General features: G+C 34.3%; 1 protein-coding gene across 1 annotated transcript; it reads left to right on the forward strand.

Moving 5' to 3' along the window:
• Positions 1 to 1075: 1075 nt before the first annotated feature.
• On the forward strand, positions 1076 to 20703 carry LOC150092372 (uncharacterized). Its single transcript, XM_090414854.1, has 3 exons — positions 1076 to 1261; positions 12889 to 13129; positions 19853 to 20703. The coding sequence occupies exons 1-3, from the start codon at positions 1076 to 1078 to the stop codon at positions 20701 to 20703; spliced, it is 1278 nt and encodes a 425-aa protein (XP_090270980.1).
• Positions 20704 to 21214: the final 511 nt, after the last annotated feature.

Consider the following 21214-nt stretch of genomic DNA (forward strand, 5'->3'; position numbering starts at 1 on the left):
AGTGTTTTTCATGATATAAGGGTTTATTCAATTCGACCAATTTTCTTCTACATTCTGTAGACATAGAATTTTGTTTTTGCCTAATTTTGTCACAATGAATGTACCGATACTAGTACACACTAGTATCGGTACATTCATTGTGTAAGTTGTTAGTAAAACTGTTCAGGTTGATTTCAGAACCATTTTCCAAAATTGTTTTCCTCTTAAAACTTAACAAAAGTATTTTTGTTGAGTTTTAAGAGGAAAACAATTTTGGAAAATGGTATCCAAGCAATTTTATACTTAGGGCTATTTTAAGGCTGTGTGAGATTTATTGTATTCAAATTGTTCATATAATTTCCAATTAATTACAGTTAATATGACTTCTAAATGCCTATGACAATCTTGCAGGCGAATATATTTAATCAACAAAGGCACTGTTTACGTTTTTTAGTGAAGCAGTTTTAATACATAATTAATATCACAATTTTGGCCGATAAAGCAACGTTTTGTTCATGCTTGTTTCTTTTTTGTTTATTCTCACAAAAAATAGACATTAATCATACAATTATGGCTCATATAAAAAAATGTGAACTAAATGGTAAATTGTACCGCTAAAAATATCGGATATTGTTGTCAATTAAAAGTAAATGTGCTTCATGGTTTCCTTAATTACTGTTTAAAAACAGGGAATCAATAATCCTGTAAACTACAGCTTTTTAAAAACCTGACAAGTCCAATAGCAAGGTCCCAACTGATCTAATGAAGATTCATTCTCTAATGACAACCGAGCAGGGTCGACTCGTGAGAGCTTGTACACCTGCTGACTTCTAGTGATCTCACTGTTAGTTTTTCTTTACTGTACCCCGAGTAGGGTTGTCTTCCCCTCACTGTCAGCTGGTCTTTCGCCACAACACCCGTAGGTGACACCACAATTACCGAGTGCACTTTGTAAAGAGCTACCAAGTGAGGAAGCAGGTGGATTTCAACCACACTAGTTCCCTGCACGACACCCGAGTCACACTGCGAAGCGATGACTTTAAAGTAGGGACGCATAAACTGGTTAGAGAAACCGAAAAGTGAATGATATCTAACCATGGATTCCTTAAGTCAGGTGGATGGACGAATTATCCTTCGACATTCTGTAATTGCATCGACAGTTTCGGATAGCGCTATTGTTGCTGGGTGTGAAATTCCTTCTGGAACAAGGTCTCTTCCTCAGATAGGAGGGATAGCTTTAAGGGGTCTTCTTGTCAAGTATCCCATCAAGTACATTATGCAGGTGAGAACCTTAAATTTTCAGTACAGTACACGAGGAAGTCGATAAGTAATAACTCGAATGTTAGTTCCTTATTTCTTTAAAAAAAAGTTCAGTATATCCAATTTATAATTTTCTTGGAATCACAGGCGTAGCTAGCGGAGGGGGCGGTCAGCCCCGGGCGACACTTTGAATCTTTTTGAACTTTTGCAGTTAATTCTAAAATACAGTCTCGAGACCTCAGTTCCAAATATTGTAATACCTGCGAATTTTCCTCGCAATTGCTTTAAGTGTTGCTAGTTGTGAGAGGAGTTTTTCTAAATAAAATTTGATTAAGAATTACCTACATTACTATGAAATAGACTTTGCCAATGTCATCGACGATTTTGCTAACAGAAAAGCAAGAAATATAACATTTTAGAATATTAAAATTAAAGTTTTACTTCAAAAATAAACATAGTGTTTTCATTTATTTCCCTATACGTCGTCGTTTTGACTTTTTGTAGTATTTTTGGTGTGTATTGAGAGGAGGCGGGAAACTCTGGGACCGCCCCGGGCGGCAAAAGCTTTAGCTACACTACTGCTTGGAATGATTATTCGAAATAAAGTGAACCAAACGTTCAATTCCTTAAAACTTTCTGTACTTTACAGCTTTTGCTTAAATGTGTAAAAAGTCAATAAAATTCTAAATAGCAAAATATTATGTATAATATTTTTTTTTTACTATATACAAATATTCAGGCTATTCATAAAAATGACTATTCGTTTTCGTTAATCTGAAGCCTATTATTATTATTATTATTATTATTATTATACTTAGAGCACTGGATAATTGAGCTAGTTTTATAACCTTTACCATAAAATTTGAAAAGTTAATGTTTTTCTTGAGCTTTCAATCTTCGTATGTTGTTAAGACTTAAAATATCTGAATGTATTCGTTTTTTTCCCCTAATATTATATTATTAATTACTATTTTATTTCTTAGAGCATAATTTTTTAAATTCGTTAATACAATAATATTTAATATAATAAAATGCATCAATCAAAATTATATAACTTTAGTTTGATAAGTTGGCTTTAGATGGATGCGGTCATGGTTTTAAGATATACCCTGCTTAAGGCTTATGAAAGTCTAGACTAGTATTTTAAAGAATGAATACTGGATTCAGATGTCATAAAGCAATTATGTAAATAAGCTGAACTGTTTATGAATTACAGACAAAGCATCCAACGCTAGGAGGCCAGTGTATTATGTCTGTTAATCGCTTATGTTCTACGGGCTAGTTTGGCTGTGGGAGGAAAAGCTGAAGCTATATATATATTATTATTATTATTAGCAGTAGTAGTAGTAGTATATATATTATTATTATTATTATTATTTCTTCCACAGCCAATGCTCATTGCCTTTGTCTAGAAATAAACATATATAAACTATCTTAATATATATATTTAATTATTAACATGATTAGAGCCTGTGTAGCCCAGTGGATGTGGCGTTTGCACACAATCGCGCTTGGCCCAACGAAGGAAGACTTCGTTTCGAGTCTAGTCGGCGACTAGAGGAAATTTTCCTAAGCCTTTTTTCGACCGGTTCCCGAGTTAGTCGATCTCTGGCACGGGCAAGCAGGTTTTTCCTCCCGGAAACTCGGGTTTTTCGTCCTGTAAACTCAAGAAAATCGACCGTAGAACCCACATTATTTCAGACATTAAATATATTGCCTTAGGGTTAGGGACCACGAGATGGCGCCACATTTGAGCCGTCTCTCTTCACTGCGTACCGCTTAATTAGTGATAGCTTTGGGCCATCTGTCTCTGATTGGGTACCAGTGGAGATTGAATACGGGAATAAAAAAGGCGTTAGCTGATTTATTTTTTTTTTCTGAATTATTAACATATATAAATTTTATATTAACATATTAAGTGCACACACACAGTATGCATACATAAAGTTTATTAACAGTATATTATCTGGTCTCAATTTGAAACAGAACTACTTCAGTTTTAGGACAAAATTAACTCCTTATACACTCCCATTAAGTTCTGGATATACGCTAATACATCATAACTTTGCTGGTAATACTGAATTTTTTACAGGAACTGTTTTTCCGTTTACAGCTTCCGGTATTAATGCATAAATAACGAAACTACCATACACAGAATAATTGTACTTATTATCCCCCTGCCAGTTTGCAATCTGACGTTAAAACGATCTGGCATAGCTTACTTTAAAGGAACTAAAAGATCCTTTGCAAATATAATGTGTATACCACCTTCAAACTATCCCGAAGTTTTCTTCTTTTCTATCGCCTAAAAAAAAAAAAATCAGCTAACGCCTTTTATTCCCTTATAGGGAGTAGGCGAGACCTTTATACCCTATCTAGCTTTAGGCCTGTGTAGCTCAGTGGAAGTGGCGCTTGCGTCCTCTGCGCTTGGTCGCTCGAAGTTAGACTTAAGTTCAAGTCTAGTCGCCGACTGGAGGAACTTTTTCTAAGCCTTTCTTCGGCCGATTCCCGAGTTAGTCGATCTCTGGCACGGGCAAGCGGGTTTTTAAGCCCGGAAACTCGGGTTTTTCGTCTCGTAAACTCAAGAAAATTGACCGTAGTACCCACATTATTTCAGACAGTAACATATCTTGTTATGGTTAGGTACCAAGAGATGGCAGCACTTGTTTGCCAGCCTCTTTATTGGTGGCTGCTGTAATTAGTGATAGACATGGGCCAGCTATCTCTGATTGGCTACCGGGAGAGATTGAACTGATTTAAGCCTATAGTGCAACATCAAACATTGCACTATAGGCTTAAATCTGATCAGCTATTTTTTGAATCGTGTGAGGCCCTACGCCACCGTCCTAATTGTAATCAAGCAGAGTGTATGCCTATCTCTAAGTTTTGCGAAGTAATTTTTATTAATTATTTATAATTTTTAATTACATAACTAGACCTGTTTCCCTGGAACTTTAATAGCGTTTCCTCCTACTCGCACAGCTGTGACCGAGAAACGTGGAAGTATGCACATGTACGGTATAACCCGTTCTCCTGTTCGTATATATATATAACAGCAATCTCTCGCTTAATGCGCCTAATGCGTGCTTTAAAAGGCGCATTAATCACAAACGCACTAATCGAATATAATAACCTATGGGAAAATGTATAATTCTTTCCTCAGATTTCTTTTTTGACGCTTAAGTTTTTTTTATAAAAGAATTAGGGTATATCTCAGGGCCTACTTAAAGGAAAATCATGAAGCTGAAAATCAATAAAACATATTCAGAATATAAATTTAATATTCTGCTTCTTAACAAAGAATTGAGCTAACGTAGTTTGGCGGCCATTTTGTTTCTTTTTTTCATACAACCGACAGTATGGCCCTATTGCCTCTTACTCTTCTGTGTATTTAAATTTAGCAGGTCGGAATCATTCAACTTCTCAGAATGAGATTTAATTAACTTAGATTCATTTGAAAAGCCTCTAAAATCATTTGCACCATGTGGAAGAATGTGCTTCCAAACGGCTCGCATATTGCTCGCAGTAATTTCATTGCACTTTGCGACTTCCCGGCCAGAAAAGTCTTGGAAGGCATTCGCTTCCAAAAAAAGACTGGTGTCATCGACATTAAGTATTTGTTGGTCACAATAGCCCCTTCTTCCACAATTTTCTTCGAAATCTTTGGATAATTTGCGGCCACCTCCTTATCTGCACTTGCAGCTTCGCCTGTGATTCAAACATTACGTAGGCTATTTCTCTTTTTGAAACACTCAAACCATCCAGCACTAGCGTGGAATTCTTCTTTTTTTTTTCCACCACTGATAGCCCTTTCTTTCAAGGTTGCAAAGAGACTTAATGCTTTTGATTTAATAAGGTTTAAAGCTTAGCAGGATCCGTTTTTGTTTACAATCTTCGATCCATGTATAAAGAAGTCTCTCTAATTCAATCATGCATGCATGATGAACTTGAAGCAGCCTTACCTTTCTTTCTGTATTCAGCAGCTTTGTTTAAAATTGCTCTTATAGTTATTTCACCGATTTTTATGTTCTTGTCCTATCGATGCTCTGGACTCGGCTTGTTAATTTTTCTTTATTATTTCAAGTTTTTCTTCCAATCAGATTACTTTTCGAATCATTTTTACACTTCCACTTTTTTGCTCACTAATTCTTTTACTCATGATAAAAGGTTGAGAAAATACTTGAAAAAAAAAGTAAGGAAAACAATTGTAAAGAGGGCACTAGCTATGATCACCAAAATGCTATGTAATTAGCAGACGACATAAATACTGGCGGTAAATTTGGAACATAGCGTACATGGAAATAATGTAGTATGCCATTAAAAATAACTTTATAAAATGTTTTAAACCGGTAACTAAATAATTTCATCCTGGTGAGTAATTTTCTTAAAATAGTTAGCCATATTTTTTTTTTTTTATATTTTAAACTGTAACATTTATTTTTAAGACGTATATCGGCGCAATAATCGAATTTGGGTATAGAAAAAAAAAATGACGCACTCATCAAGTGCGCATTAATCGCGGGATTGCTATATATATATATATATATATATATATATATATATATATATATATATATATATATATATATATATATATATATATATATATATATATATATATATGTTGGACCGTTTTTTTTTTACCTTGGTTCTACTATACATTAAAGATGCCAAGTGTTTTAATATTTTATTCAACGAAGCAAAACAATGTTTTGTGCGTGAAATACATTCACATCTGAACTACTTTTATATAGAGGCTAATGACGTCACATCACTTGCCATAATATGTATCCTATAATGCAAAGCACACACACCCTTTCAGAGTGGAATGCCATGCATAATGGGAAGGGCCATTACCAAGACCAGTTTCACTATATAAGTGAAGGGAAGTCGCCAAAAACTCAGGCGATCCCCCAGATCACGCTAAACTCAGCAAGTACGATCGATCTAAAGGATCATTTTACTCAGCGGTTGTTCTGCCCAATGGCAGAAATTATCTATTTGATTTTAATCCGAAAGGATGTGTGCTTTGCATTACGGAATACATACTAAGACAAGCAATGTGAAGTCATTAGCCTCTATATTTCATTAGCCTCTATTTCACTAGCAAAACATTGTTTGCTTCCTTGGGAAAAAGGATTAAAACTAAGTATATAATTTCTTAGCATCCTTTAAGATATATATATACAACTATATATATATATATATATATATATATATATATATATATATATATATATATAACACAACTGTGCTATATAATAGCACAACTGGTTTCAGCTTGTACCAGCCTTCTTCAGGTGCACATTACAAAAGAAACAATCAGTAAAACATAAAGGAAATAACCAGTAAAACATTCAGGAAATAATTGTAAACATCATACAGTAATCCCTTGATGAATGCGCCCCGATTAGTGCGTCAGTTTTTTTCGATACCCAAATTCGATTAGTGCGCCTATATACATCTCAAAAATAAATGCTACAGATTTAAAAAAAAATTAAAACTTCCATGTACACTATGCATACTGTGTTCCAAATTTTTACCAATAAAATTTATATTGTCTGCTATAGTACGCCCACAGATTCGAGACCCTTCGACACTTCTGCGCATGTCACAAAAAGGAGAATCCATTCCGATGATAGGGTAATCAATCCGTCTTCTGGGATGAGTTGTTTATTATTACAAGTCGGAAAATTAACTTCTCTTTTATGATCATTGTAGTTTTTAAAGTGGTAACTATTTTGCTTGTATAACAGTTGGACAATTTTATCTATAAAGCACGTGATTTCGAATGTTAACGAATAATTCGTACGTCCTTCATTTCTTTCTCTCCTTCAATGATAACGTCCAAGAGTTAATTAAATCTCATTCTGAAGAATTGAGTGATTCTGACCTGCTAAATTTCGATGCGCAGCGGGAAGACCCCGAAGAATATGAAGAAAATTTAGCCACTGATAGTCAGCCAAAAGAGATTTCACAGAAACAAATTGAAAATACTTTTTCGTACAATCGAAGTTTTTAAGCAGCAATGCTTAGAGGCTGACCCTGGTGAAGAGAGCAGCAGTAAAATTTGCAGAAGAGTAGAAGAGGCAATAGGGCCATACCGTCGGTTGTATGAAAAAAAGAAACAAAATGCCCGCCAAACTACGTTAGCTCAATTCTTTGTGAAGAAGTAGAATAATAAAATTTATATTCTGAATATGTTTTATTGTCTTTCCTTTAAGTATGCCCTAAGACATACCTTAACCCCTTAACATACAAAGACGTCTATGACACGTCTTTTGTTTATTGCACCAAAATTGATTTTGAATTTTGGTTTCACATATAAATACAACCGAATATAGACGCTAGACAATCTTGTGCCTATTTCCTTTCAACCGAGAAAAGTTGCCAACGGCGTGTATCGGCTATTTCGTTTGCGTTTGCACAAATTCGTCATTATTTTTCAAATAATGATGAATTTGATCCAGCAAATCACCCTCGCCCAAAAGTCGCCAAAAAAAATTGGCAGAAAAACGCCCGCTTTCTGATTTTTAATTGGTACGTTAAGGGGTTAATTCTTTTATAAAAAAAAATAAGGCTCAAAAAAGAAATCTGAGGAACGAATTATACATTTTTCCATAGGTTATTATATTCGATTAGTGCGCCTGTTTTAAAGAACGCATTAGGCGCACTAATCCAGGGATTGCTGTATATTTCAATGTTGAAGTCTGCCCAATCAAAACTGTTCTCACGTTGGCTTCATTATTCGGCGTATGCATGCGTATAGCATCTCGCGAAAGCCAGTATTTGATCGTAGCACAATGACAGGCTGGAAGGTTGTAACTCAGGTTGTTGTTGAGATGTAGGGGATTGAGAAATTGTTTACAGATGGTGTGCTGAAACTTAAAGTATCCTGAGTGGATGCAATGAGTAAGTAAGGCCATGATCTTTTTAAATAATTTATCTTTGAGTAGTACAAGAACTTCCTCCATAGAAACATTGGTAGATAAGGCGACTATATCAAAACTAGCCCTGATTTCATCTTCCTTAATAATAATATATTTTATACACGAAACAAAACCTTGAAGAGGATAGGCCTGAATATCAACAGGTTAGTGTTTCCCAAGCGCTGTAAATTCCACACCGTGTTTCCTAAGTTTATATCTTTTAAAGAAAACATTAAAACGGAACGAGCTAAAAGGATTTATCATAGAGAAAAGTTAGATCTTCTCGCCGAGAGGATATTTGATACTAAACGCACTCTGGCTTTTTTATTTAGTAAAAAAAAACACGTTATCTCAAAAAATTCAACAATCTCTAGACAGTGACAGTTGCAATCTTCTTAAAGTGATAAGTGAATCTCAAGCCGCCAGAATTCAAAATGACAATAAAATGAAACTTATTAGAAAATTCGAAGCCCTTAAACAAATACAAAGAAATTCAACTTCTTAGAAACTACACCTCCATCCCGACAAAGTTGTTATTAACAAATCAAGTCATAATCTTTCCGATGCAGAGAAAAGTGTCCTCAGTAAAGGCCTAAATTTTGTTTTATTTCTTAGATCTATTCCTAAAGAATTATTACTTACAAAGATCGAAAAAGCTACCTCCTTTCTTCCAACCCAAGAGGCAAACCTACTCCGTATTGAATCCATTTTTATCATCAATAACGCCAAACCTCTACACACAATATCTCTCCATCGGAACGACAAGCTCTTAAGAGGTTACAAAACAACAAAAATATAATTATTCTTCCCGTGGATAAAGGCAACGCCACAGTTGTTCTTGTACTACTCGAAGATAAATTATCTAAAAAGATCATGACCTTACTCATTGCATCCACTCGGGATACTTTAAGTTTCAGGAAACCATCTATAAACATAATTATGGCCTTGCAATGGGTAATCCGTTCTCACCTGTACTTGAGAACATCTATTTAGAAGATCTGGATGTTAAAGCCATCTCTTCTTATCCTTTAAAACCAATAATTTGGAAAAGATATATTGAAGACATTTTCCTGATTTGGAGCCATGGCTGTGAATCTCTTCTGAACTTCCTAGAACATCTAAATAATCAACATCCGAACATAAAATCTAATGGATCTCTTCCTTTTTTGGACATCAAACTGACCCGTTCCTCAGAGAAATTAAAAATCGCGATTTACAGAAAAGCTACCCACACCAACAGACATCTCCACGGTCAATCTATCCTCCTCGAAAGTTTGGAATCATTTCTACACTGGGCCATCGTGCTCGCACTCTTCCTGGTGATGAGATAGAACTTAATAAAGAACTCAATTTTCTCAGGTCTACTTTTCAACTAAATGGTTATTCACAAAAAAACAATTGACAAATTCTTCCTATTAAATCCACCCGCTCGCAATAATGAAGAGACCAATAGGGTGAAAGGTAATGTTTCTATACCATACATAAGCTCTGTCTCAGCCAAATTGGCCAAGGTTCTTAGGAAATACACATAAGAAATTCATTTACTCCTCTTCCAAAAATCCGCTCCTTAGTGAGCCGTCCGAAACCAAGACATCACAACCTTAAATATCCCGGTGTTTACCAGATTTGGTGCAACTGTGATATACCATACTTTGGCCAAACGAAGAAATCGATCGAGTTACGCATTGAAGAACATAAGATAGACGTCAATTACAGGAGAACGTGAGCCAGTATTTCGTCTAGTCATGTTCTGTTCTCGGCCGATTCTAATGAAGAAAACCTTAGCCATGAAGTCCTATGGGACAAGTCTAATAACATTTTCCTTTGCTACGATGAAATAGAAAGAAAGATAATAGAAAAAAAAAAAAAATATATATATATATATATATATATATATCGGTGGCGCCTATAATTAATGACATAATACATGGGCTAGCAATCTCTGATTGGCAACTAGTGGAGAGAGAGTGAACTGCCCGTTCAGTGTACAAAAGCTAAATATGGTTAAAAGGCCTCGCCTACTCCCTATAAAAAAATAAAAGGCGTCAGCTGATTTATATATATTATATATAAATCAGCTGACCATTCTGCCATCATATATATGATGACAGAATGGTGTAAGACGCCATCCTTCACCCCCCCCCCCCTTAACTGGAGTTCTGAAACGACTTAAAAAGTCCCATGTTTGGTTTGTAAAGCAAGATTTCCGGATTATGTAAAACATAAATAAAAAATACATATAAAATTAACAAAAAGTTGAAAACAATAAGTCCACCCTCGGTACTAAACGAGATATCTGAACTGAGCATGCGCTTATTGAAAAATCTCATTAAGAAATGTAGCTAGCGCCAGAGTTATTTAGAGAAATTTAAGGTATTGTCATTGCGTAAATGATGCCATGACATTTAAACTTTGAATAAAGCCATTAGCTGTATAATTTCCTCCCTTAACTGGCATTTTTACAGTACATTCATTTTTATCGACAAGAATACTGAAATCATGGAGGTGTCACGTAATAATAATAATAATAATAATAATAATAATAATAATAATAATAATAATAATAATAATATAGTAATAACAATAATAATGATATGCATTCTGAAAGAGAGACAGACAGAGAGAGAGAGAGAGAGAGATCGTATTTTTCACTTACCAAATACGCATATTTCTTTTCACCTTACATTTGTTTATTTCATTAAGTTAACAACATCGATTTTTATTTTTAAAAAAGTGTTAATGCCAAATGTTTATTTTTTTCTTCGAAAAATTAAAAATAAAAATTGTCAGAAGTTTTTTCCAAAAATTACCTAACAAGTTTTAAAAAAATAAAGTCCCAAAACTAAAAGTTTTAAAAGAGTTTCGCTAGTGTAACTCTTTTTACAAATAGAGCAATCTTTAGGGGATCTTATTTTCTTATTCTCAAATTCACCCTAAGGACGTGGTGAACTGCAAAAACTAACTTTTATTAATTACCTTAACTGTGAAATATCAACGAATAGAAAAGCATGCATGCAATAATACAAGAGGATATTTTCAGAAGGAACAGTAATTTGGGTTCATACTTAACTAAATATATATTAGGTCAAACAGTTTTAGTTTGAGAAGTCTGATGTTTTAGATATAAATGCTTTCAAAACTTAGTTTCAATGATCCGCGCAACTTTTCTTTTGTTTAGTAAAAATAAGGTACAACCAGGAGCGACTCGTGCATGGGCACTCCGGAAATGCAGTATCCCCAATTTTTCTCGATATATAAATATATAAATTAATTTATTTATATTTGCTTGTAATATTTAATTTTATCATCAACGATCCTATACAATTCTCTTATTGTGTATAAAAAATAATTAAAATCCATCTTGTAGCACTTAAGAGGGCGAAGGACGCTAGCAGCACTGGGTTTACCAGTGTTCATATTGATAGTATTTGCTACGGCCGCAAGCATATGCACATCTTAGTGAAATGCGAGCTATTAGCGTAATGCAGCACTGTCCGTCGCGCAGTTCCACTGTTGTTTATATGCAGTTTGCGACAGTAGTCGAGTGTTCGTAGTGCTTATCGTGTTTACTCCGTCTCTTTAAATATTTGGACATTACAATTAAAGACATAATATTGGTTATAGTTTTTATTTTAGAATATTATTGGGGTTATGATAATGGATTTTATTTTTAAGTAACTTTGAATTATACTAAACTGTATAATTTTATCGATAATAAACAATATTTTTTTCATGAAACAAAACAAGAATATATTTTATTTTTAAGTAATTTTGAATTATACCAAACTGTATAATTTGATCGATAATAAACAATATTTTTTCATGTTTATTTTTTACCATAATTTTGATATTTTATCCAAACACGTATACACTGTGCTTACAGTGTGTATGTATATTTCGAAAGTTGCAGCACCCTCACGATTTCAAGCCACGAGCTGCCACTGATAAGAAGCTAACACACTCGTTAGCGATCAGATAGAAAAGTACAGTGGGTGATCATATTATTAGAGCCCCCTCCATAAATTACAGTAACAATTTTACACTTTAACCAGTTATAATAAACGAAAACCTGGTTACACGAAGTTCTTTATATTTTTTTATTAAATAATTACTTACTGATTTTAAATATAGAGTTGACAATACTGTACTGTTTAACGGACGCCATTTTGTGTTTAGATTCTCAGCGACCGCTTGACAGTCATCTTGTTTAGTTGCGTTTATTTATAAGTTATTGAGGTTATTCAAGCATTTTAATTACTTTTGGAATGTTCTTATAATATTTTAAAGGTAAGTAGTTTATTTCAAGATTTGAATATAAGTGTTGTATTGTGTTATTTTATGATTTTTTTATTCTTTTTTTTTTTTGACATTTTTACCATGAGCAAGGCCAAAGATCTTTCTGCAATGAAAATTTCAGAAATACAAACCCTCTTAATGAATATTGAACATTCTCAAAGGAAGATAGCATCAATTGCTAATGTTTCACGAGCATCAGCGGACAGAATAAAAAAAAAAAAGTTGATGCAAATATTGAATACTGAAATATTGATACGCATATTGCATTACATATTGATGTAATGCAATTGGGAACATCACCTAAATATTCACATAAAGATAAAATTAAGAATATTTGAGATAAGTTACGATCTCGGATAATTCTATACCAAATTGTGCAACACTCTTGCACTAATTCTAACCTTTTTTTTATTTTTTATTGTAGGTAGTACACGACAACGGCCAATTAAAACCTACCGATGAAACATTGACTTCTTCTTGGGCTGCATTAATTCGTGTGGCTCGTGATTGCCAGGAACAAAATGTTGAGTTAGTCGTGCATTCACGCGAAGTTTATCTTCAGACCACCCGCGAGATTAAGATAGGCCAGGAGCTTCTTGTATGGTTCAGCTCAAATCTTCTCAACGAACTTGAAGTCCCATTTCTTTCACCCATCAATATACAAGGTACGTAGTATTTTTATGAAGCTTATCGTCAATTCTGCTATTTTAAGCGTTTACTTATTTTACAACAATTAGTATTTATTTCTGTTTTAGCTTTAATATACAGTACAGTTGTATTTAGAGGAGAATGAGACACTAGTAATTTTACCCATAGTATCAAGTGGTGTATGATACACCACGTTGTGAACAGCAGCACTATTTTTAATTTGAAGATGTCTTCATGAATAATAATAAAAAAGTAACAAAATGAACCACACTTTATTATATGTTTAGTACCGCACTGAACATAAAGCAATATGTAAGTATAAGAATACGACAATTTGCTTATGCTACAGTAGGTTGTTCATAAAAGGAAGTCTATTTTTTGGGCTTTCATTTTCCTCTGTTACTATAGCAGGGGTGGCCACAACGTGGCTCTTTACGATCTACCAGAAAAAAATAAACAAAAAAGAGGAACAAAATTAAAAAAAAAAAAAAAAAGAGAGAGACAAAAACCTAATAAAAATTACTGTAATAAAAAAGTTTAATTCGAAACAAATTAAATTAAGTTTACTTTGAACAATCAGAATAATTTTAATGTCGAAACACAATACTTTTAGTTACTTATTTACTAGTAGAGACCTTCCTCGTATCAATTTTCTTAGCAAGCTCCTTAAAATTAGGTGCGTTATTAGTCAAAGCAGTTCTTACAAGCTCGTTACAACCTCGCCATGCGCACACTCACTTTCTCTTGTACCATCGCATCGATCAAAGGTTGCTGCTTTTCTAAGTCTTACCAGAAGTGTTTTGGCTGCAAAAGAACGCGTAGTTGGCCACCTCTGCACTAGTAACAGAGGCAAATGAAAGCCCCCAAAAAATAGACTTTCCTTTATGATCAACATAATATGAACTTTCTTTCATATCACACTCATATTATCATATCTTGTATTTCTCTTTTTTGTTGTTGGTGCTTACTCCTTTACAGTGCCGGCTTGAGAGTATGTGGCGCCCCCTATCCAGTTTTATCAACGCATTTTAAGACAAGACAGATACAATTAAATTCTTTATTGTTAAAAGCAGTTTATAGTTTATGGAAGTTTCAATTGGCTATACTACTAATTATATATTGGGTTTTATCCTTTATCCAAGTGTTAACAAAGTTTGCACCTGAAGTACTTTCAGGACTCGGGCAACTCGTGATAAAGATGGTATAAGTTCCCATCACTTGCCTTAGTATCTCCCATAATGCAATATATAATTAGTAGCATACCCAAGTGAAAAAACTTCCATAAACTTATCTCTAATCCAGAGAATTTTAATAATAGGGTGTGACACCTTTTTTGGCAACCCGTATAGGTAAATATGACTTTTCCATTACTTCCACCTTAATATCACCACCTCTGGGTCTGGCTCCCACTGACGAGACCTCAATAAAGGTCGAAACCGGTCTGGATAGTGGCCCCTTCCTTTAGTGCATAGCATTATACATGTCCGCAAGGAGATGTGCTTTGCATTATGGGTTACTAAGGCAAGTGATGAGAACTTATAGCACCTCAACCACGAGTTGCCCCAGTCCTGAAAGTACTTCAGGTGCAAACTTTGTTAACACTTGGATAAAGGATAAAACGCAATATATAATTAGCAGTTTATAGTTATTGCCAAAAAAAGTGCGTATAGAGCATTTTGGGAGGGTACTGCTCGTACGCTTAGGCTCTCTGGTCCTCTTTGATGCTATTACTTTTTTTTACGATGTTGGTACCCCAAAGCCATTGCGCCCCTAGGCTAGAGTCGGCCCTGCTCCTTTATAACTTCACTCATCAAATCAGTGCTTAATAGGATTATGATGACGTCATTGTAGCGTGCTGATATTTTCGCTGCGCATATTCTTGTACCTAGGATAGAAATGCAAGTAGTGAGAGCGAAACTGCAGTTAGAAATCACTGAAAAACCAACGCTTGCCTTTTTATTTTAGCGGGATGACATGATGCAGAAGTGCCTCATCGATAATGTACCCTACTTACCTCAGTACGACAATGGACGGCTTTGGACACAGTGTCGGAAATGGAAAAAAGAAACGAAACGAAACGTTGCCATATCTCTTGCAGTTATCAGAATTAGTAAAACAACTGAAAATTATCAGTGCTGTAATTCTGACTTAATAGTTTGCAAGGTATATGAATATTTTATTCTTCTGCACTAAATGCGTCCTACTAAATAAAACGTAAAATACAAATCGCACTGGAGTATTTTTTAAAAACTAAGTACATTTTTTGCTTGTATAAATGGATTTTCCCCCGCAAATTTCTGCGCTTGGTGTAGCAACATATACAGTATTTGTTGATGTTCTAAAAATACCGTAGTCCTCAATGATAACCGACTCAATGCAATCAACGAGTGTTACTAAGCATCTGAAGAGGAGAGTACAGCAGATCAATATCACCATCTCGTTATAATTTCTAAACTTAATACTACATAGTCTGAAATAATGTGGGTTCTAGCCGGTTTTTTAAGTTAAATGATTAAAAACCCGAGTTTCTCGGAGAGAAAACCTTATTTGCTTGTGCCAAAGATCAATAAGTAATTCGCACTTTTTTCCCCCATAAAGTAACCAAAGATCCCGATGACAGCAACAAACACTAATGTATCTAAGATTAATTAGAATGTAAGCTTTATTTTAACTGTCTTTTCATCGTTAAAAAATATTTTATTAGGAATTTTTCCAGAATAGTTGTTTCTCCCTAAACTTCTGAAATCGGTTATACATATACGATCTTCAGATACCTCAACAATCAACATCCCAATGTAAAGTTTACATTGGAATATTGGTTGTTTCCATTCTTAGATTTAGAACTAACTGAATCGTTTGGAAAACTATAACTTTTTTCCCCAGAGTAAATTACTCGGGAACCATTGAAAAAAACTTAGATAAAGCTTCCTTAGTCAGCGACTAGAATCGAACATATAATCATCTCTCCTGGTGGCTTAGCACTATGGATGCGACGCCATTTCTACAGGCTTATTTCACCCCTTTCATTATAATGAAATCCTTAAAATTCGATCCATTAAGAATAGACAGTCATTCGAAACACCCTGGAGTTTATCGTTTATGATGTAACTGCAACACCCCAGGCGGAAATCCATGGAGAAATGCATCGAAAATGTCGGAGATCACAAGATATCAGTGATGCGCAGGCACTGCGTTATTAACAGGTGTTATCCCAATCAGTGCGCATGATGTTGCAACAGAAATACATTGGTTTCTTTGAAATACTCATCTGTGACAAGACAGCGAAATATGTGGAAGACTACCAATATCATGTTTTATACCCTATACCAGTGGTGGCAAACCTGTGGCACGCCTGAAAATTTTGCTGGCACGTCAACGATTTAAATGTGATATCCTTTTATACGCTTATAAATTATTCAGCCTTTTTTTTAATTGCTACAATACGTACAAGTTAAATTTTGTTTTACAGGAGAGAGCAGCTATGAAGACATGAATTTGATTGGTGCGGTATTAACAAAAGATCAGGCGACCCAAAGACAAATGGAACCGACAATTTTTGAGTTGAAATGCTAATTCTCTTCAACCGAATTCCATAACATCTGCAACTGTCATAACAACATTCACTATATATTTCTTAGTTTTCAGACATTCGCGACTGAATGTCTGAAAACTAATGAGAAATATATTACACAGACTGCAAAAGCCTCTGTACCTTATTCAGGGATACAATAAAACAATTTTTTTTTCTTGCATCTACAGTATATAATGGCTGGTGGGAGGGCGTGTTGTTTTTTGTGTGGGAGGTATATATGCAAAACCTTTTAATGTCTTTTTTCGTAAAGTGAAATCAAGGGTACCAGTTATACGCGAGGGCAAGTTATATTCGACGGTAAGCGTTTGCCAACAAGTCGACATCCTTCTGCTGCTTCCCCTGTTCCGCTGACTTCTATTGGTGAGTTACAATGCATAAATATTTTTCTCACTGCCATTTTTTTTTTCAAACCAACATCGTTAAAATCAATTTAATAATACAATAATCTATTTTAATACTGAATAATATTATAAATTTTTGGTGATCAGAATGGGATATGTCAATGAAACTTACCAGAAGTTAATTTAATGATGTTGGCCAGAGGAAACTACAATATTGTAGCATTAGTTCTGTGATTGGTAACTAATTTAAATGCGTACTTTTATATTTGTCGACATGCTACACCGTATACATTAAGTGTATTAATACTCTTTATGATTATGCCATAATTAATTATTAATACTTATTTACTAAAATAAATAGTCAAAAGGATTCACATCGGCGATACAAAATTATATAAATTAAGTGGATATTAAATCCAACATTATTTCAAAGCCGACTACAGAAACTATACACGTTTCTTGCGAAATTTGATCAGAGAGCTTAAGGGAATACACTCGCCGCCATACTACGAGTTGCCTTAGCCGCTAGAGCAGGGGTCGGGAACCTTTTTGAACCAAAGAACCATTCCACCAAAAAAATTAAATAAAACAAAATTTTGGGAGTCGCAACTTCTTTTTAGTGATGGGAATATATAAAAGAGGCATGGCCAAAATGCGCACCAGTTCTCTTTGAAGATTTTGAAAACAAGGTAAAATTATTCAAAGGATAAAAGCTATGCCTTTGGCTAGAAACACGGTGAAAGACAGAATCATAGAAATGGCTAAAAATATAACTCGTCAGCAAAAAATAGATATAAAATCTTCTGGTTTAATTTCTCTTTGTCTTGATGAGAGTACTGACATAACTGGATCAGCTCGTTTAGCAATTTTTATTCGTTATGTTGGGAATAACATCAAAGAAGAATTGATAATTTAACATCATTAGCAACAACAACAAAAGGAATAGATACTTGCAACGCAGTTGTAAATGCACTTGGTGAAAGAGATATAGATCCCTCCAAAATTGTATCAGTAACTACTGATGGTGCTCGCAGTATGACTGAAGAGGAAAATGGGTTCGTCAATTCTGAGTTTTCATTGTATTATACATCAACAGGTTTTATGCGCAAAGGCTAGTTTCAAGCCACTGGAAGATATTATGAGCATTGTAACAAAATTGGTCAATTTTATATCGGCACGCGCTTTAAATAAACGAAAATTTATAGAATTATTAAGTGAGGTAAACTCGGTGTACAATGGTTTACTTATGTACAACAACGTCCGATGGTTAACTCGTGGGAAAGTACTTCAAAGATTTGTTGAGTGTTTAGATGAAGTCAGACTTTTTTTACATAATGAGAAAATCATTGAAAAATACAATCAATTAATGAACGTCGAATGGCTTTCGAAATTAATGTTTTTTTTACTGATTTGTATTTACATTTAAATGAATTAAATGTTAAACAAGGTGTTAGCAAGACAATTATTGTCATGTTTGATTTAATCAAAGCATTCGAAACTAAATTACCAATTTTTAATCGTGACGTCATTTCCAATACCTTCCGATATTTTCCAAATACAAAAAATCTTTGTAGATCTAGAATCCCATGAAAAAACAGATGAAGTTAAATTGACAAAAGTGTTCTACAGTTATTCAGTCGATAATCAACGAATTTTCTTCAAGATTTACGCAGTTCAGGCAATTTGCAGAGACATCAAAATTTATTTTGCATTCGGACTCAATTTGGAGATTTTCGAGTGGCTGAATTTCGAAGATATAGAAATGCAACTAATCGATTTTCAATCTAGTTCTATATGGAAACAAAAGTTTGTCGATTTGAGAAATGACTTGGAAATAATGGAAAACGATCGATTATTTTCAATCTAGTTCTATATGGAAACAAAAGTTTGTCGATTTGAGAAATGACTTGGAAATAATGGAAAATGATCGATTATTGGGCGCAATTAAAAAGAATGCAGAAGAGGAAATATTGAAAACCTGGAATGCCATTCCTGAAAACTTTTGTTGTTTAAAAAAAACTAGCGATGGCTATATTATCAATTTTCTCCTCTACATATGCTTGTGAGTCATTATTTTTCGAAATGAATTTTATAAAAGACAGTTTAAGAAACAGAATGACTGATGAATCTCATTCGGCGTGTGTATTACTAACAGTGACAAAATATGAACCTGATATAAAGCATTTGGCATCTAATGTACAACAGCAAAAATCTCATTAATAAATTAATATATTGATATTGATAAATTGATAATAAGTTAATATTGATTTGTATACGACACTGTGTATGTCAACTTATGTGTTCATTATTATGAAATTCTATATTAATTTTTAAACTTGTCTCAATAAAATTCTGCAATTAATTTTGTATTAATTAATGTTAATTAGTGTTGTATTATTTAGTTGCTGACGTGCCGGGCACGTCAGCAACTTGATTTGTAAGTTTTTGGCACGCGGACATAAAAAGGTTCACCACCACTGCCCGATACATTTTAATATGAACCAAGGCATTAATCTATTTGAATGTTTCCAATTATTTTCCACTAACTATGCATACAGAAGCATGCACACCTAAAAAATAATAGGTAGAATGCATACAACTATTTTAAGTAACAGAATCCTATATAATACTGTATTTATTGATGCCATGGTATTCATTTAAAATTTGTAAGTCTGCCTCTTCATATACACACATTCATAACATATTATTATGTTCTCCATAAATAAAAAACACTTTTTTTGAAAAAAAAAGTACCTCGCTTAACTATTCTCCAGTGGGATCTAAACGTTTGTCTTTCCTTGTTCTAGGTAACAGCAAGTATGTGTGCCATCACTGCGGATCCACATTCCAAGACCCTAATCCACTTAAAGTGCACATGATTTTGGACTGTTCAGCTAGGAGTATCAATAACGGAAACGATTTTGTTCCCAGAATGGCGTATTTATTCCAGCCGATACCTTATTGCTTCCCATCCTTGCCTTGTAGGAAAGACGAGCCATACCGTTGCTCAGATGTGTCCTGTGAAGTGCGCTTTATGTCCAGTGGTAGAGGTCACTGTGATGATGGTAATATCTACAATTGTCAAGAAACTATCAAAAGCCAAAGCACTATTTTATCGACTGGTTATGTAGCATCTTCTTCTCTATCATCTTCAGGAACAAATGCACCATCTTCTACGAAATATCAGAACACTTTACACCTATTGGACACCCTCCAAAATTCAACTTCGGAAAGCACAAACAATTCGAGTCCTCAACGACCGCTTGAGCTCTCTCATCAAAGTGGTTCGTCCTCGCAAGCTGTTGCTGATATCCTTTCGGTTTCTCGTAATGTGGCCACCAAGTCCAAAGGCCACGTGTGCGTTTACTGTGGTAAGATGTACTCACGAAAATATGGACTGAAAATTCACGTGAGAACTCATACAGGCTACAAACCCTTAAAATGTCGGTTTTGCCTTAGGCCATTTAGCGATCCCAGCAACCTTAACAAACACGTTAGATTGCATTCAGACACTGATACTCCTTATAGGTGTACGTATTGCGGCAAGATACTTGTTAGACGCCGTGATTTGGATCGACACATGAAGTCGCGACATCCAACAGATAAACTACCAGTAGAAACCAATCATAACAGCAAAACATCTAAAGATGAGATTTAGTATAGGTTCTCCCCTGACATTTGCAGGCATAGGAACAAGAGTACAAATGGAGGCCTATATACTACATGTCTAAATGAAGTTATGTTTGCTAAGAAACCTCCCTTATCCACCTTGAAAAATGTACCTTCATAACGACGACAAAATCGAAAAATATGTGTAAAAGCTATGGATTTTATATAATTGAAAGTAGGAAAAATATTAAAGACGACTGAATTTAATTATTGAGCATGTCTGGGTGCTTGATGGGCCGGCGATGTTTGGACGAATAATAAAATACACTTGCATAATTCATAAATTATTAAATTTATTCCATAAAATTTATTTTCCTGTTTCATTTCAGCAAAATCACTAATTATGTTGTTTTGATTCTGACTGAGCAATTGATTTGATTCTGAATATTTCGTTTTTTTTTTTTTTTGTATTTAATAAATTTATTTTTTATGTTTGCAATATGTCCCACTATTTTCTGGGACTGAGGGTTGCCCTGTTCTAGCCAAGGCACGGGAGGATG

Source organism: Typopeltis vanoorti, chromosome 26 (genome assembly GCF_054136105.1).
Source record: "Typopeltis vanoorti isolate ZY-2024b chromosome 26, IOZ_Tvanoo_1.0, whole genome shotgun sequence".
NCBI classification, from domain to species: domain Eukaryota; kingdom Metazoa; phylum Arthropoda; class Arachnida; order Uropygi; family Thelyphonidae; genus Typopeltis; species Typopeltis vanoorti.

Coding starts and splice junctions, on each gene's coding strand:
- LOC150092372 (XM_090414854.1), top strand. CDS start 1,076: ATGGATTCCTTAAGTCAGGTGGATGGACGAATTATCCTTCGACATTCT. Junction 1,262..12,888: donor CCATCAAGTACATTATGCAG/GTGAGAACCTTA, acceptor TTTTTATTGTAG/GTAGTACACGACAACGGCCA. Junction 13,130..19,852: donor TTCACCCATCAATATACAAG/GTACGTAGTATT, acceptor TCCTTGTTCTAG/GTAACAGCAAGTATGTGTGC.